This window comes from Ascaphus truei, chromosome 2 (genome assembly GCF_040206685.1).
Source record: "Ascaphus truei isolate aAscTru1 chromosome 2, aAscTru1.hap1, whole genome shotgun sequence".
NCBI lineage: Eukaryota > Metazoa > Chordata > Amphibia > Anura > Ascaphidae > Ascaphus > Ascaphus truei.
This window is the reverse complement of record NC_134484.1, coordinates 469,370,275-469,387,686: the sequence shown is the minus strand read 5'-3', so window position 1 is coordinate 469,387,686 and position 17,412 is coordinate 469,370,275. Positions and strand designations below refer to the sequence as shown.

Sequence of the window (17,412 nt, the reverse complement as noted above, 5' to 3'; positions counted from 1 at the left end):
AATTAAGATCAGAGGTCGCAGCTTTGGGTGGGCGTGTCGGCCCCAGGGGAGCCGGTGCCCGGCAGAGGGGCCCCCGGGTGGCGGAGCTGCTGCGCCAGCCAAGCTCAGGAGACGGAGAACGGGCGAGGACTTTAGGGTCCGCCTAGAACAGCTCGGCAGGCTGGAGGCGCCGGCTTTATGGCCCGGCCGGCCTATGCCCAATCAACGCTGGTAAAAGGCTGGGCGCCAGCTTTAGGGCTGGGCCTAAGCTGACCCTAGGGCGGGAGGGGGAGGGAATGCAGCCCAACATCGGCTGATAAGGATCTCCCCCTCCCATTTTACAGTGCTTTGGCTTTTTGCCCAATTGCTGGCCGCTGGGCAAGGATCTCCCCCCCATTCGCATGGATCATGCTGGGCTGGCGGGCAGGCTGGTTGATTTTAACAGCGGGTGTTAAAATAAAGCTGCGACCTTTTCCTCCAACCTTGTGCGGTGTCACGTTATTTGGTTTAGCGTCACAAAGGAAGGGCGGCGCTTAAAGTCTTTATGCTGTAATCACAACAAGATGCATGCGCTGCACACACACACACGATGCACGCTCTACACACACACACACACACACAAGATGCACGCTCTACACACACACACCAGATGCATGCGCTGCATGAACACCGGCCGCACAGACAGAGAAGCTGCAGGAACTCCGGCCGCACAGACAGATAAGCTGCAGGAACTCCGGCCGCACAGACAGAGAAGCTGCAGCTGTAGGAACCCCGGCCGCACAGACAGAGAAGCTGCAGCTGCAGGAACCCCGGCCGCACAGACAGAGAAGCTGCAGCTGCAGGAACCCCAGCCGCACAGACAGAGAAGCTGCAGCTGCAGGAACCCCGGCCACACAGACAGAGAAGCTGCAGCTGCAGGAACCCCGGCCGCACAGACAGAGAAGCTGCAGCTGCGGGAACCCCGGCCGCACAGACAGAGAAGCTGCAGCTGCGGGAACCCCGGCCGCACAGACAGAGAAACTACAGCTGCGGGAACTCCGGCCGCACAGACAGAGAAGCTGCAGCTGCATGAACCCCGGCCGCACAGACAGAGAAACTGCAGCTGCAGGAACCCCGGCCGCACTGACAGAGAAGCTGCAGCTGCAGGAACCCCGGCCGCACAGACAGAGAAGTGGCAGATGCAGGAACCCCGGCCGCACAGACAGAGAAGCTGCAGCTGCAGGAACCCCGGCCACACAGACAGAGAAGCTGCAGCTGCAGGAACCCCGGCCGCACAGACAGAGAAGCTGCAGCTGCAGGAACCCCGGCCGCACAGACAGAGAAGCTGCAGCTGCAGGAACCCCGGCCGCACAGACAGAGAATCTGCAGGAACCCCGGCCGCACAGACAGAGAAGCTGCAGCTGCAGGAACCCCGGCCGCACAGACAGAGAAGCTGCAGCTGCAGGAACGCCCGGCCGCACAGACAGAGAAGCTGCAGCTGCAGGAACCCCGGCCGCACAGACAGAGAAGCTGCAGCTGCAGGAACCCCGGCCACACAGACAGAGAAGCTGCAGCTGCAGGAACCCCGGCCGCACAGACAGAGAAGCTGCAGGAACCCCGGCCGCACAGACAGAGAAGCTGCAGCTGCAGGAACCCCGGCCGCACAGACAGAGAAGCTGCAGCTGCAGGAACGCCCGGCCGCACAGACAGAGAAGCTGCAGCTGCAGGAACCCCGGCCGCACAGACAGAGAAGCTGCAGCTGCAGGAACCCCGGCCACACAGACAGAGAAGCTGCAGGAACCCCGGCCGCACAGACAGAGAAGCTGCAGCTGCAGGAACCCCGGCCGCACAGACAGAGAAGCTGCAGCTGCGGGAACCCCGGCCGCACAGACAGAGAAACTACAGCTGCGGGAACCCCGGCCGCACTGACAGAGAAGCTGCAGCTGCAGGAACCCCGGCCGCACAGACAGAGAAACTGCAGCTGCAGGAACCCCGGCCGCACTGACAGAGAAGCTGCAGCTGCATGAACCCCGGCCGCACAGACAGAGAAACTGCAGCTGCAGGAACCCCGGCCGCACTGACAGAGAAGCTGCAGCTGCAGGAACCCAGGCCGCACAGACAGAGAAGTGGCAGATGCAGGAACCCCGGCCGCACAGACAGAGAAGCTGCAGCTGCAGGAACCCCGGCCACACAGACAGAGAAGCTGCAGCTGCAGGAACCCCGGCCGCACAGACAGAGAAGCTGCAGCTGCAGGAACCCCGGCCGCACAGACAGAGAAGCTGCAGCTGCAGGAACCCCGGCCGCACAGACAGAGAAGCTGCAGCTGCAGGAACCCCGGCCGCACAGACAGAGAAGCTGCAGGAACCCCGGCCGCACAGACAGAGAAGCTGCAGCTGCAGGAACCCCGGCCGCACAGACAGAGAAGCTGCAGCTGCAGGAACGCCCGGCCGCACAGACAGAGAAGCTGCAGCTGCAGGAACCCCGGCCGCACAGACAGAGAAGCTGCAGCTGCAGGAACCCCGGCCGCACAGACAGAGAAGCTGCAGCTGCAGGAACGCCCGGCCGCACAGACAGAGAAGCTGCAGCTGCAGGACTCCCGGCCGCACAGACAGAGAAGCTGCAGATGCAGGAACCCCGGCCGCACAGACAGAGAAGCTGCAGCTGCAGGAACCCCGGCCGCACAGACAGAGAAGCTGCAGCTGCAGGAACCCCGGCCGCACAGACAGAGAAGCTGCAGCTGCATGAAGCCCGGCCGCACAGACAGAGAAGCTGCAGCTGCATGAAGCCCGGCCGCACAGACAGAGAAGCTGCAGGAACCCCGGCCGCACAGACAGAGAAGCTGCAGCTGCAGGAACCCCGGCCGCACAGACAGAGAAGCTGCAGGACGCCCGGCCGCACAGACAGGGAAGCTGCAGCTGCAGGAACCCCGGCCGCACAGACAGAGAAGCTGCAGCTGCATGAACCCCGGCCACACAGACAGAGAAGCTGCAGGACGCCCGGCCGCACAGACAGAGAAGCTGTTGATGTAGTGTGGGGGATTTGGGGGATTTGGGGGATGTTACCCGTTTGCACAGGATGGAAGGTCACACTGTACTTACAATGGCAGAAAAGCAGCCTGGACATCTCCTCCTTTTCCCTCTCCCACTAATTTCCACGTGTTTCCTCGAGGGCGTCTCCTCCACCCGCCCAGCTGTCTGTACGTCCTTAAAGAGAAGAAAGCAGTGAATGCTGCGTCTCAGACTGCGGGTAACATGTGACCTGTGTATAAGGCTGCATGTAACAGATAACCCATGTATAAGGCTGTATCCCAGACTGCATGTAACAGATAATCCATGTATAAGGCTGTATCCCAGACTGCATGTAACAGATAACCCATGTATAAGGCTGTATCCCAGACTGCATGTAACAGATAACCCGTGTATAAGGCTGCATGTAACAGATAACCCATGTATAAGGCTGTATCCCAGACTGCATGTAACAGATAACCCGTGTATAAGGCAGCATCCCAGACTGCCTGTAACATGTGACCCGTGTATTAGGCTGCGTCCCAGACTGCATGTAACATGTGACCAGTGTATAAGACTGCGTGTAACTTGTGACCCGTGTATAAGGCTGCGTCCCAGACTGCATGTAACATGTGACCCGTGTATAAGACTGCGTGTAACTTGTGACCCGTGTTTTAGGCTGCGTCCCAGACTGCATGTAACATGTGACCAGTGTATAAGACTGCGTGTAACTTGTGACCCGTGTATAAGGCTGCGTCCCAGACTGCATGTAGCATATGACCAGTGTATAAGACTGCGTGTAACATGTGACCCGTGTATAAGGCTGCGTGTAACATGTGACCCATGATTAAGGCTGCATCCCAGACTGCTTGTAACATGTGACCCGTATATAAGGCTGCGTCCCAGACTGCGTGTAACGTGACCCGTGTATAAGGCTGTATCCCAGACTGCGTGTAACATGTGACCCGTGTATAAGGCTGCGTCCCAGACTGCGTGTAACATGTGACCTGTGTATAAGGCAGCGTCCCAGACTGCGTGTTATACGTGACCCGTATATAAGGCTGCGTCCCAGACTGCGTGTAACATGTGACCTGTGTATAAGGCAGCGTCCCAGACTGCGTGTTATACGTGACCCGTATATAAGGCTGCGTCCCAGACTGCGTGTAACATGTTACCTGTGTATAAGCCAGCGTCCCAGACTGCATGTTATACGTGACCCATATATAAGGCTGCGTCCCAGACTGCGTGTAACATGTGACCTGTGTATAAGGCAGCGTCCCAGACTGCGTGTTATACGTGACCCGTATGTAAGGCTGCGTCCCAGACTGCGTGTAACATGTGACCTGTGTATAAGGCAGCGTCCCAGACTGCGTGTTATACGTGACCCGTATATAAGGCAGCGTCCCAGACTGCATGTTATACGTGACCCGTATATAAGGCTGCGTCCCAGACTGCGTGTAACATGTGACCCGTGTATAAGGCTGCGTCCCAGACTGCGTGTAACATGTGACCCGTATATAAGGCAGCGTCCCAGACTGCATGTTATACGTGACCCGTATATAAGGCTGCGTCCCAGACTGCGTGTAACATGTGACCCGTGTATAAGGCTGCGTCCCAGACTGCGTGTAACATGTGACCTGTGTATAAGGCTGCGTCCCAGACTGCGTGTAACATGTGACCCGTATATAAGGCAGCGTCCCAGACTGCGTTTTATACGTGACCCGTGTATAAGGCTGTGTCCCAGACTGCGTGTAACATGTGACCCGTATATAAGGCTGCGTCCCAGACTGCATGTTATACGTGACCCGTGTATAAGGCTGCGTCCCAGACTGCGTGTAACATGTGACCCGTGTATAAGGCTGCGTCCCAGACTGCGTTTTATACGTGACCCGTGTATAAGGCTGCATCCCAGACTGCGTGTAACATGTGACCCGTATATAAGGCAGCGTCCCAGACTGCGTGTAACATGTGACCTGTGTATAAGGCAGCGTCCCAGACTGCGTGTTATACGTGACCCGTATATAAGGCAGCGTCCCAGACTGCGTGTAACATGTGACCTGTGTATAAGGCAGCGTCCCAGACTGCGTTTTATACGTGACCCGTGTATAAGGCAGCGTCCCAGACTGCGTGTAACATGTGACCTGTGTATAAGGCAGCGTCCCAGACTGCATGTTATACGTGACCCGTATATAAGGCAGCGTCCCAGACTGCGTGTTTTACGTGACCCGTATATAAGGCAGCGTCCCAGACTGCATGTTATACGTGACCCGTGTATAAGGCAGCGTCCCAGACTGCGTGTTTTACGTGACCCGTATATAAGGCAGCGTCCCAGACTGCGTGTAACATGTGACCCGTGTATAAGGCAGCGTCCCAGACTGCATGTTATACGTGACCCGTGTATAAGGCAGCGTCCCAGACTGCATGTTATACGTGACCCGTATATAAGGCAGCGTCCCAGACTGCGTGTAACATGTGACCCGTATATAAGGCAGCGTCCCAGACTGCATGTTATACGTGACCCGTATATAAGGCTGCGTCCCAGACTGCGTGTAACATGTGACCCGTGTATAAGGCTGCGTCCCAGACTGCGTGTAACATGTGACCTGTGTATAAGGCAGCGTCCCAGACTGCGTGTTATACGTGACCCGTATATAAGGCAGCGTCCCAGACTGCGTTTTATACGTGACCCGTATATAAGGCTGCGTCCCATACTGCGTGTAACATGTGACCTGTGTATAAGGCAGCGTCCCAGACTGCGTTTTATACGTGACCCGTATATAAGGCTGCATCCCAGACTGCGTGTTACATGTGACCTGTGTATAAGGCAGCGTCCCAGACTGCATGTTATACGTGACCCGTATATAAGGCAGCGTCCCAGACTGCGTGTAACATGTGACCCGTGTATAAGGCTGCGTCCCAGACTGCGTGTAACATGTGACCTGTGTATAAGGCAGCGTCCCAGCCTGCGTGTTATACGTGACCCGTATATAAGGCAGCGTCCCAGACTGCGTGTAACATGTGACCTGTGTATAAGGCAGCGTCCCAGACTGCATGTTATATGTGACCCGTATATAAGGCTGTGTCCCAGACTGCGTGTAACATGTGACCCGTGTATAAGGCTGCGTCCCAGACTGCGTGTAACATGTGACCTGTGTATAAGGCAGCGTCCCAGACTGCGTGTTATACGTGACCCGTATATAAGGCAGCGTCCCAGACTGCGTGTAACATGTGACCTGTGTATAAGGCAGCGTCCCAGACTGCGTTTTATACGTGACCCGTGTATAAGGCAGCGTCCCAGACTGCGTGTAACATGTGACCTGTGTATAAGGCAGCGTCCCAGACTGCATGTTATACGTGACCCGTGTATAAGGCAGCGTCCCAGACTGCGTTTTATACGTGACCCGTATATAAGGCTGCATCCCAGACTGCGTGTAACATGTGACCTGTGTATAAGGCAGCGTCCCAGACTGCATGTTATACGTGACCCGTATATAAGGCAGCGTCCCAGACTGCGTGTAACATGTGACCCGTGTATAAGGCTGCGTCCCAGACTGCGTGTAACATGTGACCTGTGTATAAGGCAGCGTCCCAGCCTGCGTGTTATACGTGACCCGTATATAAGGCAGCGTCCCAGACTGCGTGTAACATGTGACCTGTGTATAAGGCAGCGTCCCAGACTGCATGTTATACGTGACCCGTATATAAGGCTGTGTCCCAGACTGCGTGTAACATGTGACCCGTGTATAAGGCTGCGTCCCAGACTGTGTGTAACATGTGACCTGTGTATAAGGCAGCGTCCCAGACTGCGTGTTATACGTGACCCGTATATAAGGCAGCGTCCCAGACTGCGTGTAACATGTGACCTGTGTATAAGGCAGCGTCCCAGACTGCGTTTTATACGTGACCCGTGTATAAGGCAGCGTCCCAGACTGCGTGTAACATGTGACCTGTGTATAAGGCAGCGTCCCAGACTGCATGTTATACGTGACCCGTGTATAAGGCAGCGTCCCAGACTGCGTGTAACATGTGACCTGTGTATAAGGCTGCGTCCCAGACTGCATGTTATACGTGACCCGTGTATAAGGCAGCGTCCCAGACTGCATGTTATACGTGACCCGTATATAAGGCTGCGTCCCAGACTGCGTGTAACATGTGACCCGTATATAAGGCAGCGTCCCAGACTGCATGTTATACGTGACCCGTATATAAGGCTGCGTCCCAGACTGCGTGTAACATGTGACCCGTGTATAAGGCTGCGTCCCAGACTGCGTGTAACATGTGATCTGTGTATAAGGCAGCGTCCCAGACTGCGTGTTATACGTGACCCGTATATAAGGCAGCGTCCCAGACTGCGTTTTATACGTGACCCGTATATAAGGCTGCGTCCCAGACTGCGTGTAACATGTGACCTGTGTATAAGGCAGCGTCCCAGACTGCGTTTTATACGTGACCCGTATATAAGGCTGCATCCCAGACTGCGTGTAACATGTGACCCGTATATAAGGCAGCGTCCCAGACTGCGTGTAACATGTGACCCGTATATAAGGCTGCGTCCCAGACTGCGTGTAACATGTGACCCGTGTATAAAGGACACAATGCTTCAGGAAGAGAAACAACCTTCAAACTACAGAAGTATAAGAGACACAAACAGTGGTGCAGACCCTCCAACGCTAGCACATGCAAATAGATACACTTTAGCTCCTCTAACAATGGGACGGCACATAACACGTTGATGCCAAGTTCATTTCATTAATAAAACCTGTGCATTTCCTGATTTACTGCATCTGTTTGTACTAATCTACACATCAAATAGAAGCGCCGCTTTCTTTACCATATCCAGCCCTCGAGCTGCTGTCATTAGCTGAAGGGTCTGAGCTTCAACCAATGGGGGACAGGCGGCAGAGCGCTCCCAACCAATGGGATACAGGCGGCAGAGCGCTCCCAACCAATGGGAGACAGGCGGCGGAGCGCTCCCCTGCTCTCAGACACGGGCAGGTCTGAGCTTCGACCAATGGGAGACAGGCGGCAGAGCGCTCCCCTGCTCTCAGACACGGGCAGGTCTGAGCTTCAACCAATGGGAGACAGGCGGCGGAGCGCTCCCCTGCTCTCAGACACGGCAGGTCTGAGCTTCGACCAATGGGAGACAGGCGCTCCCTGCTCTCAGACACGGCAGGTCTGAGCTTCGACCAATGGGAGACAGGCGACGGAGCGCTCCCCTGCTCTCAGACACGGCAGGTCTGAGCTTCGACCAATGGGATACAGGCGACGGAGTGCTCCCCTGCTCTCAGACACGAGCAGGTCTGAGCTTCGACCAATGGGATACAGGCGACGGAGCGCTCCCCCGCTCTCAGACACGGGCAGGTCTGAGCTTCAACCAATGGGAGACAGGCGGCGGAGCGCTCCCCTGCTCTCAGACACGGGCAGGTCTGAGCTTCGACCAATGGGAGACAGGCGGTGGAGCGCTCCCCTGCTCTCAGACACGGGCAGATGCAATAGGTACAGGACATAGGACAATTAAGTACAGTACCTGCTCGATGAGTACACGTAGTGGCAGTGCGATGGTGTGAGGGGCTCAGCATTTACTTTTAATTTACAAACTTACATTTCCACTTCTTTCTTTCATTATGTAACTATGATGTCATAGCGCTGCTTATCTATGGGTCATTGTGTAAACGGCGCTTCTCCCCCTGCTTCACTTACCCTCTTTTGCCTTTCCGGACGCCCCACGGCAGAGAAGCAGCCGGTACAAGGTCTGATGCGCTTGGGTTTGGTTTTCTTTGCATCCGTCGCGTGTCTCCTGCTTCTCCCCCTCACTATCTCAGCTTCAAACGGACTTCCCTACAAAGAACAAGGAATAATGAAATCCTACAGTGCTTCAGCGCAGAGGCAGCATTCCGGCCCGTGTTTACTAAGCAGCGCTAGTCTTCAACAATGTAATTTTCTCAGGCAAAACGCTGATTGTCTTGGAGTAATTCTGCAACACAGCGTTGACATAGAACACAACTTCTCATCAAACCTCCCCGGGAACATCCCCTCGGGGTTCGTGTTTGGGGGGCAAATCAGAAAAGACTGCGGACCAAAACTAGTATTCAGGGGTACAACACTGCACTATGGTCAACATCATTGAAACTCTGCTGTGAATAGGTAACATCCCGTCATTTCCAAAGCAGGGTGCAGGACACCACACTCTTACTTGTCGGGGAGGAGATAAACACGGACAGTTTCGTGCAACATTATAAGGCTAAGACACGGTCTACATCAGGGGTGGCCCACTTCAGTCCTCAAGGGCCACCAACGGGTCAGGTTTTCAGGATATCCCTGCTTCAGCGCAGGTGGTAGCCACTGATTGAGCCACCTGTGCTGAAGCTGGTATATCCTTAAAACCTGACCTGTTGGGGGGTTTTGAGGACTGGAGTTGAGCCCCCCCCCGACCCCCTGTTCTGGCCCAGGCTCAATGTAGCTAATGAGTAGGATCAGGCAGTCATCCTCTTTAAATGCACACAGAGTCCTGGAGTCCTGCTAGTTTCTGTGTAATATATATATATAATATATATATATATATATATATATATATATATAAATATATATATATATGTGGAACATATGAAAAACAATAAATATCATATAAAGTCCATATTCCACGTAACACCAGCCGGTACCATTAGGACTCCAAAGTCCTTTTATCAATAAGGGTGCTGTACGAGATGTGTGGAGAGGTACATTTAATGGAGACCGATTATTCCAATTAGATTGTAAGCTCTTCGGAGCAGGCCAGGGACTCCTTTTCATAAATGTCACGTTTATGTCTGAAAGCACTTCTCTTTCTATTATGTGTTATTTATAGTATTTGGTATTTATATGATTATCACGTGTATTACGGCTATGAAGCGCTATGTACATGAATGGCGCTATATAAATAAAGATATACATACTGTAATACAGGAACACACCACACAACACTACCAACACATGCCCATCACAACTCATATTTGGGAGAACGGTCAGAACAAGGTTCCCACAACGTCAACAAGAAACACCACCAGGTCAGGAGAGCGCTCAGCAGAGAGACGCGACATGTAAAGAAAGGATGAAGAAATATGGGGGCACCATAAGGAGAGCGACTCGTACGGACCTCCGAGAGGGTGATAAAATACTGATCAAATAACCACCGACGCACAAGACAACAGACCACAGACAATATCAAGTCCTATACAAAAGGGGCACCATGATCACAGCACAATGGGAAGAAAGGACAATCACGTGGAAACTTCAACAGAAACAACACATCAGCACTAATAGCCCCTGAGCAGAAATATCTGGAAGGAATACACTGGTCTGATAATGAAGAGGAGGAAAAGCCCTTTCACACTAGACTGTGACCCATTGCTGCGACAATCTCAGTGACCACAAGGAAAACACAAAGAATCCTACAGCATATGAACTGAAGGAAACAGGGCCTCTCTAAGGCGAGGTCCCCAGTGGCCGTGACGGTGACAGCGTGCGCGGCACATACAAGGTACGGCCCACGATGGGGCCGGCTCCAGTAGCCGCCTGCGCCGCCTGCGCCCCCTGGCACAATGCGCGATGCGCGGCCACATTTTGCAAAGACAAGGATTTTGTTTGCTAGTGGCGACAGAGCGCTGGCCACGTCACGGGGGCGGTTCAGCCAATGAGGGCGAACTGGCTGCGTAACGTCATGGCCGCGCCCCCACCGCAAACCCGCCACCCTGTCGCGCACTGCCTGGAGTCCCCCTGGTCGCGCTGCTGCCGGGAACAAGCGCCGCCAGGCACCCCGTCGTGCGCACTGGGCCTTAGCCTAAAGTGCCGGGGAGATGCAGTGTCCGGCAGTCAAAGAGCATCCGCTCCGCAACCAGCTACCACAAGCAAGGGGCAAGGGACCCCCAGCATGGAGGGAGACAGAGGGAACTACAGGAGGGAACAAGGACAGTGATAGGAAGGCATAGGAGGTGCAGAGCTGCATTACATATCTATGCACTGAAGTACATAAAGTAGAGGTAGTTAATACTATTGTGCACCTCTCATTGTGTACACACACAGCAGCACAACAGGACACCCCTCTCCACAGGTGTGAAGGCTGAAATGCAGCCAGTGTTGTGATCTCAAAGGCACCTACATAAGGTCCTGTAAGGTCCATAACCAGCTGCAGGCGGTGAGGGCGGAGTATCACACGCTGATCCGGCAGTAACTGCTTTTTATGTCAATTGATCGGTTTGCAATATCCTGCCTCCCTGCTTGATGATCCCAGCCTTAGCTTCATTCAATCTTAACCCCTTCAGTGTACATCTGCGTCGCACCAAAGGCGGACGACTGATGAGGTTCCCCAAGAGCTGCTACCCTCTGTACAGAACCAGCATGCTAAGGGTTAACTTCTGCTTTTGCTTGTACTATGTGGAATGTCAGCGCCACCCACTGGAATGTTAATGAGCCAAGAGGACAAAGGACTTTGAATCCACAGCGGCATTCAATCTGTGTCATGGGAAAGGGGGTTTGGCCCGGTATTAAATGGGTTACACCCCATTTGGCCACCCCCTGCTCTCACCTGGGAGGTGAGGGGTTAACTGGAATGATGTCCAGTACTGTAGTTATGCCCCTGCTTCAGCACCAACTGTGTATCCCCCTGTGAATAAATATTTTTCCCATTCCAGTGTCTGCACCAACACATACACTGGGATCTAAGCGGGAGGGAAAGGGTTAATGTTAATTCTGTGTTTATGGCCCTTTGTCCCTTTTCCCGCCTTTGCAGGCTCCATTTTGCAGTCTCTCCATAGGTCGCCATTACATCCCATGTAACCCTATGGAGATTCCGGCGATTTGGGCCTGATATCGTAGAAGACCTGCAGGTGGCGCTCGAGAGGAGGAGCGGCGGTTCCCCTTTGAAAGTGAATGGCGTAATCCAGTTCAATGGGGATTCCTGGAATCCGACCTCCGGAGACGAGCTGGCAGCCAGCCAGACCGCAAAACAGCAAGAGCGGAAACATTGTCACAAAAGAGCTTTGATCGCGTGATTGTATGGGAACTAGGGCCTCGGTCAAGTTCACGGCCAATTGGCATGGAAACTTATGTTCTAGGGCACCTAGAAATAAAATTACTTTTGCCCCTAGATGTTAGGAACCTCCTCACTTGACCCCAACAGGGTCTGACAAGTAATGGTGACGGGAAAGGGTCACGCCGGCCAGGAGGGTCGTACCATTGACCATAATGGCGGAGAAAGCCGCGTGGCTTTCAAACACTAAGTGTGAAACAAGGTAAACTGAAAACCCATAATTCCGGTTCCGTGGGAACCAGAGGGTTGGGATTTGCCAAGGATGTAGACATTGCTCCGGCATGACTACATGGCAATTTCCAGCCCTCTCCCCTCAACCGGACGGAGAGGGTTAACTGTTAAAAAGTGTGTGTTTCCCATTGACTTCAATGGTAGCGGAAATCCCATTGAATCCTATGGCCACGCTGGCCCTATTGATTCTAATGGAAGAAAGCTGCGTGGCTTTGAAACGGCTAAGTCCAAATGTGTATAAAGTGTAAACCTATATCTCCGGTTCTGTGAGTACCAGAGGGCTGGGATTTTGGTCGCATGTAGTCACTGCCCCGGCATGACTGCATGGCCATTTCCAGCCCTCTCCGATCAACCAGACGGAGTATGGGCAAATGTGAAAATTGTGATTTCCCCATTGACTTCAATGGCGGAGTCGCTCCATTGAAAGCGTATAGCGGCGGAGCCCATTGACTTCAATGGCGGCGTTGCTCCATTGAAAGCCTATAGCGGCAGAGCCCATTGATTTAAATGGAAGAGTGAAATGCAGTGATTTCTTTTAGCTTATAGAGGAGAATCCTGCATTAAAGTTAATAGGGGATTTTAAATTGTTTTTTGTATCTCCGGTTCTGGGGATCATGGAAGGCTGATATTTGGCCACTATGGCAAAGGTCCTCCGGCATGAGGACCTGGCAAATTTCAGCCCGCTCAGACCCACAGAACGGATTATTTTAATATGTGTAGATATTAAAGAATATACTGTTTTGAAAGGCTGGTATAAAAGCCCGGGAAAGTTACTGGCTCTGCTTTATGTTAATGTTCAGGAGGGCGACCCTTTGTCTACAACAGCCCCCCTGATCAAAGACTTGACCACTCTGATTGTGTACAATAGGGCGGAGAAATGCAGAGCCAGAGCGGTCTGTAAATGCCATAATTCACACTTACAGACAAAAGGGTTTCCTGACCAGATACAAGTCTGGTAGACTTTTAGGCGCCCAATGTTAGGGTATGGGGCTGAAACTCCATATAAACGAGTGTAAGCCCTATACCCAGTGTCTTTTCGTGATGTCTTCATTTGAACCTGTATTGCTGAATGAATTGCCAATCCTGTACCTGATTGCTTCATTGTCCAACCCCTGAAGTAAGTGCTATATTTTGACTGTTATTTGTATTATCTTGGGTGTTCACCTATTTAAGGAATAAACTATCTTTATTATATCTAAGTCGTGTTCAATTCAACCAAGATATTTTGTGTATATTATAACCTATCACTAGCTACCGTGACAATCTGAACCCCTTCAGTCTACTTCTCTGTTGTCCCAAAAGGTAGACAGCCTTTGGTGCAGCTGAAGGGAAGCTAAAAGGTGTGAGCTGTTTGCTGATGTTTGGTGATGTTAATGCTTCTCTATTTCAAATCTGAAACTTACCAGCCCTTTATCCGCTGCACCCAATTTTCCAACTCTATCTGTCCATGAAATGTCTGTGAATTCACTGTATAACCCCTGTTCATTTACTGTAACATTAAATTAACATTTAATAACTCTGTGCCCAGGACATACTTGAAAACGAGAGGTAACTCTCAATGTATTACTTCCAGGTAAAACATTTTATAAATACATCAATTAGAAGGCAATTTATAAACTGGCCGCAGTTTCAAATAAATCCAAACATGTAACAGGGTTGGAGGTTCTACATCCGCTCGGGAAATGGACAGATGAGGTGGGACACGTGGCTCTTCTCTGCAGTCACTTTCTATATCTGATGTCATAGCGCTGCTTATTTATGGTTCATTGTGTAAATCCCGCTTCTCTCTCTGCTTCACTTACCCTATTTGGGCTTTCCAGATGTGCCACGGGAGAGTAGCAGCTGGTACACGGTTTGATGGGTTTGGGTTTGGGTTTGGTTTTCTTTGTATTGGTAGCGTGTCTCCTGCTTCTCTCCCTCACTATCTCAGCTTCAAAGGGACTTTGCTACAAAGTAGGAGAAATAATGACATCCTTCAATGCTGCAACACAGAGGCTGGCTTCAGGCCCGTGTTTACTAAGCAGCGCTAGTCTTCAACAATGTAATTTTCTCAAACAAAACGCTGATTGTCTTGGAGTAATTCTGCAACACAGCGTTGAAATAGAACACAACTTCTCGTCAAACCTCCGAGGAAACATCCTCTCGGGGTTCGTGTTTGGGGGGCAAATCAGAAAAGACTGCAGACCAAAACTAGTATTCAGTGGTACAACACTGCACTGCACTATAGCTAACATCATTGAAACTCTGCTGTGAATAGGTAACATCCCGTCATTCCCAAAGCAGGGTACAGGACACCACATTCTTACTTGTCGGGGAGGAGATAAACACGGACAGTTTCGTGCAACATTATAAGGCTAAGACACGGTCTACATCAGGGGTGGCCCACTTCAGTCCTCCAGGGCCACCAACGGGTCAGGTTTTCAGGATATCCCTGCTTCAGTGCAGGTGGTGCAGTCACGACTGAGTCACCGATTGAGCCACCTATCAGTGGCCCTTGAGGACAGAAGGTGGCCACCCCTGGTCTACATCACAAAACGTATTAGAAAAGAATGAAGGACCTCGGCATGGACAGCTTGGAGGAGAGAGGGGAAATATCGAAACATTTCAATATATCGAGGGCTGCCAGGAAGTTGAGCAGAGAAGCATGTTACAGAGGAAGAGAGCGTATGGTTTGTACTCCTGTCCTCATTCTTCTTTCGCGTGGCTGATAGTTTATTGGCGTGCTACCGTTACATAGACAAGGGAAGAAAGATCAGGAGCGCCAATACATCCAGGACTATGCAAAATAAGGACCAAAAATATATAGTGCAATGTCGTTCTTCTTCCCCTGTGGACGGCCGTCACGGGTGGCATATCAGTGAAGGAAGGAGTGCTGCAGCTTCTCTCCACTGCCTGACCCTGGGGGGGTCTCACTGCTTGTACACACAGCTTATTTGTACGTGTAACACTTTTATTTGCACCTTTTATAAAAAAACCATGGGCACTATCCTTGTTTCCTCTCGTCTTCACATATTGGAATCCTAGCCATCCTATTCATCCGGTTTTGAGAGACGCCCGCCGAGGTCACCTGAGGAAACGTCACTAACTTCTACAGTCTTCTCAAATGTGTGAGTGAGATACCTGGGAATTTTCACTTTTTTAGTCTAAACGAAATTGCACTATATATATATATATATATATATATTTGTTCCTTATTGTAAAATCCTGGATCTATTTGCGCTCCTGATTTTTTCCCTTCGTGTACCTAGTTTGGACTTGGATCGAGTCCATTTCTGGAGCTGCGATACTTCCAGTTGTATAAATGTCATTTTTTCACTAGTGCGTTTACTGGGTTTATTATTTAAACCGGTATGTGCCCTTGAACCCTTTCTGCCTCTATAGACCAGGGAGGCTCTACTCCAGTCCTCAAGTCCCCTCCCTCTCCCCCCCCCCCACCGTCATGATAATATCATGAGATATTATGTATTTTAATCAACCTGGTGCTTCAGACGTTAATAAGGCAGCAGCTTGGGTTTAAAAATACAATATATGGGATTTATGACAAGCCAAGGCTTTCTTAGGTCTGTGCTGGTCTTCAAAGAGGACTTAATTGGGGGGCGGGGCCTATCATAGCCCACTAAAAGTGGCACGTGTTGTTTAGAAGGTCATAAACGCTAACCAGAGACTATGCTGTCAGCCTCAAAGAAAACAAAACATTTGTGAATAATTACTGGTGCATGCCAGAGAGCGGTGACAGACAGGGTATGCTTTCATTGTATATGAAATATATATCGGGGCACCTGATTCACAGAAAAATAGCATAACCCTCACTGCCTGGCAATTGTTGATGCTGCTTTGTTCACTAGTATGTGAGAAGCACAGAGATATACATTACATGTAATTGCAGCAAGACCTCTAAACTAGGGCAGGGGGGGCTCATCTCCAGTCCTCAAGCCCCCCACCCCTCCCCCCAACAGATCAGGTTTTAAGGACATTCCAGCTTCAGCACAGGTGGCTCAGTCAAAGATTGAGCCTCTGATTGCGCAACCTGTGCTGAAGCTGGGATATTCTTAAAACCTGACCTGTTGGGGGGTATTGAGGACAGGCGTTGAGCCCCCCCTGCTCTAAAAGCACATAACAAAAACTGTAATACACGTGGGAGTTGAATCTGTTTATTTTCACAGTTATTTGGAAGAAATATTGCCTTCTGTAAGCACTGTCTTCCGAGTTATACGCCCGGAATATAAACAGAGATAAATCTTTCATCAGTGACCAGTTTTGGGCCCAGGATGTGTCAGGAGGTTTCAGAGTTGTCCCCGTTTGTCATGGTTACTATAGAGATGTGAATAATGTCCTGTGCCAGTACGGATGCCCTCACCCGTGTGTGACCCTGTGTGTTGCGGTTGTAGTGTACGAGCCGGTACAGCTGAATACTTTGGCTGATCGCCTCCCTTGCAGCGCAAATTGCACCTACGCAGCCGGCAAAAAACGTTGCACGTCACCAAAATAAACAACAAATGTCACACAGAGTGTGAGGGAGTGTGCAGTGTGTACCTGTGACACATAAAAGGGGTCAAAGCAGCAATGCTGCACCCCCTTTTCTTATTTGTATATGTAAAGCATGTGATAATGCCAAGGTAAGGAGGGGGGGGTGGGAGGGCGTGAGGAGAGGGGGACAGCCGGCAGGGGGGTGCAGGGAAAAAGATTGTGCTCCCCTGTGATACTGTATCATTCCTGATGTGGCAATCATTTGGTGCTCCTGTAATAATCCTGATTGGGTGCCTAACAATAATGGCCGCCTTTCAGTTTCAATCAATCCTTCAGTAAGTGTAACTCAGCAACTACAATGTATCCTGATAGTACTACGGTAACATTATATAGTGTTACAATTTACAGTGCAAACTGCTGGGATCATTGGAGACAAATGATCACAAACAGGAAACTATTGCAAAGATCTCCCACTGCTGGGGAGGTGTGCTAAAACCCTGCTATAGAAATCAAACAATGCCCAGTATATATTAAAACTCATTAAAATTGGCATTGAGTTGAATAAAACAAAACTAAAAACATAAAAGCTTTCACGTTTTGCTGCTTTAACTCCCTTGTAGTGTCCGGCAGGCCAAGGGCACCCCCTCAGCAGCTGGACACCACAAGCAAGGGGGTAGCACCCATGAC

At 51.3% G+C, this 17,412-nt stretch overlaps 1 protein-coding gene across 3 annotated transcripts in view; it reads right to left on the bottom strand.

The window, feature by feature from the left end:
- The window catches only part of LOC142487984 (uncharacterized), a 50,866-nt gene that overhangs the window by 15,360 nt on the left and 18,094 nt on the right, over positions 1 to 17,412 (bottom strand). For 2 of the 3 annotated variants that reach the window (XM_075588236.1, XM_075588234.1), the window contains 3 exons: positions 14,061 to 14,204; positions 8,664 to 8,801; positions 3,057 to 3,161 (listed from right to left, as the gene is read on the bottom strand). In XM_075588236.1, the coding sequence (XP_075444351.1) occupies positions 3,057 to 3,161; positions 8,664 to 8,801; positions 14,061 to 14,204 (387 nt within the window). The remainder of the gene's footprint in view (positions 1 to 3,056; positions 3,162 to 8,663; positions 8,802 to 14,060; positions 14,205 to 17,412) is intronic. The other variant, XM_075588235.1, reaches the window with a different exon arrangement.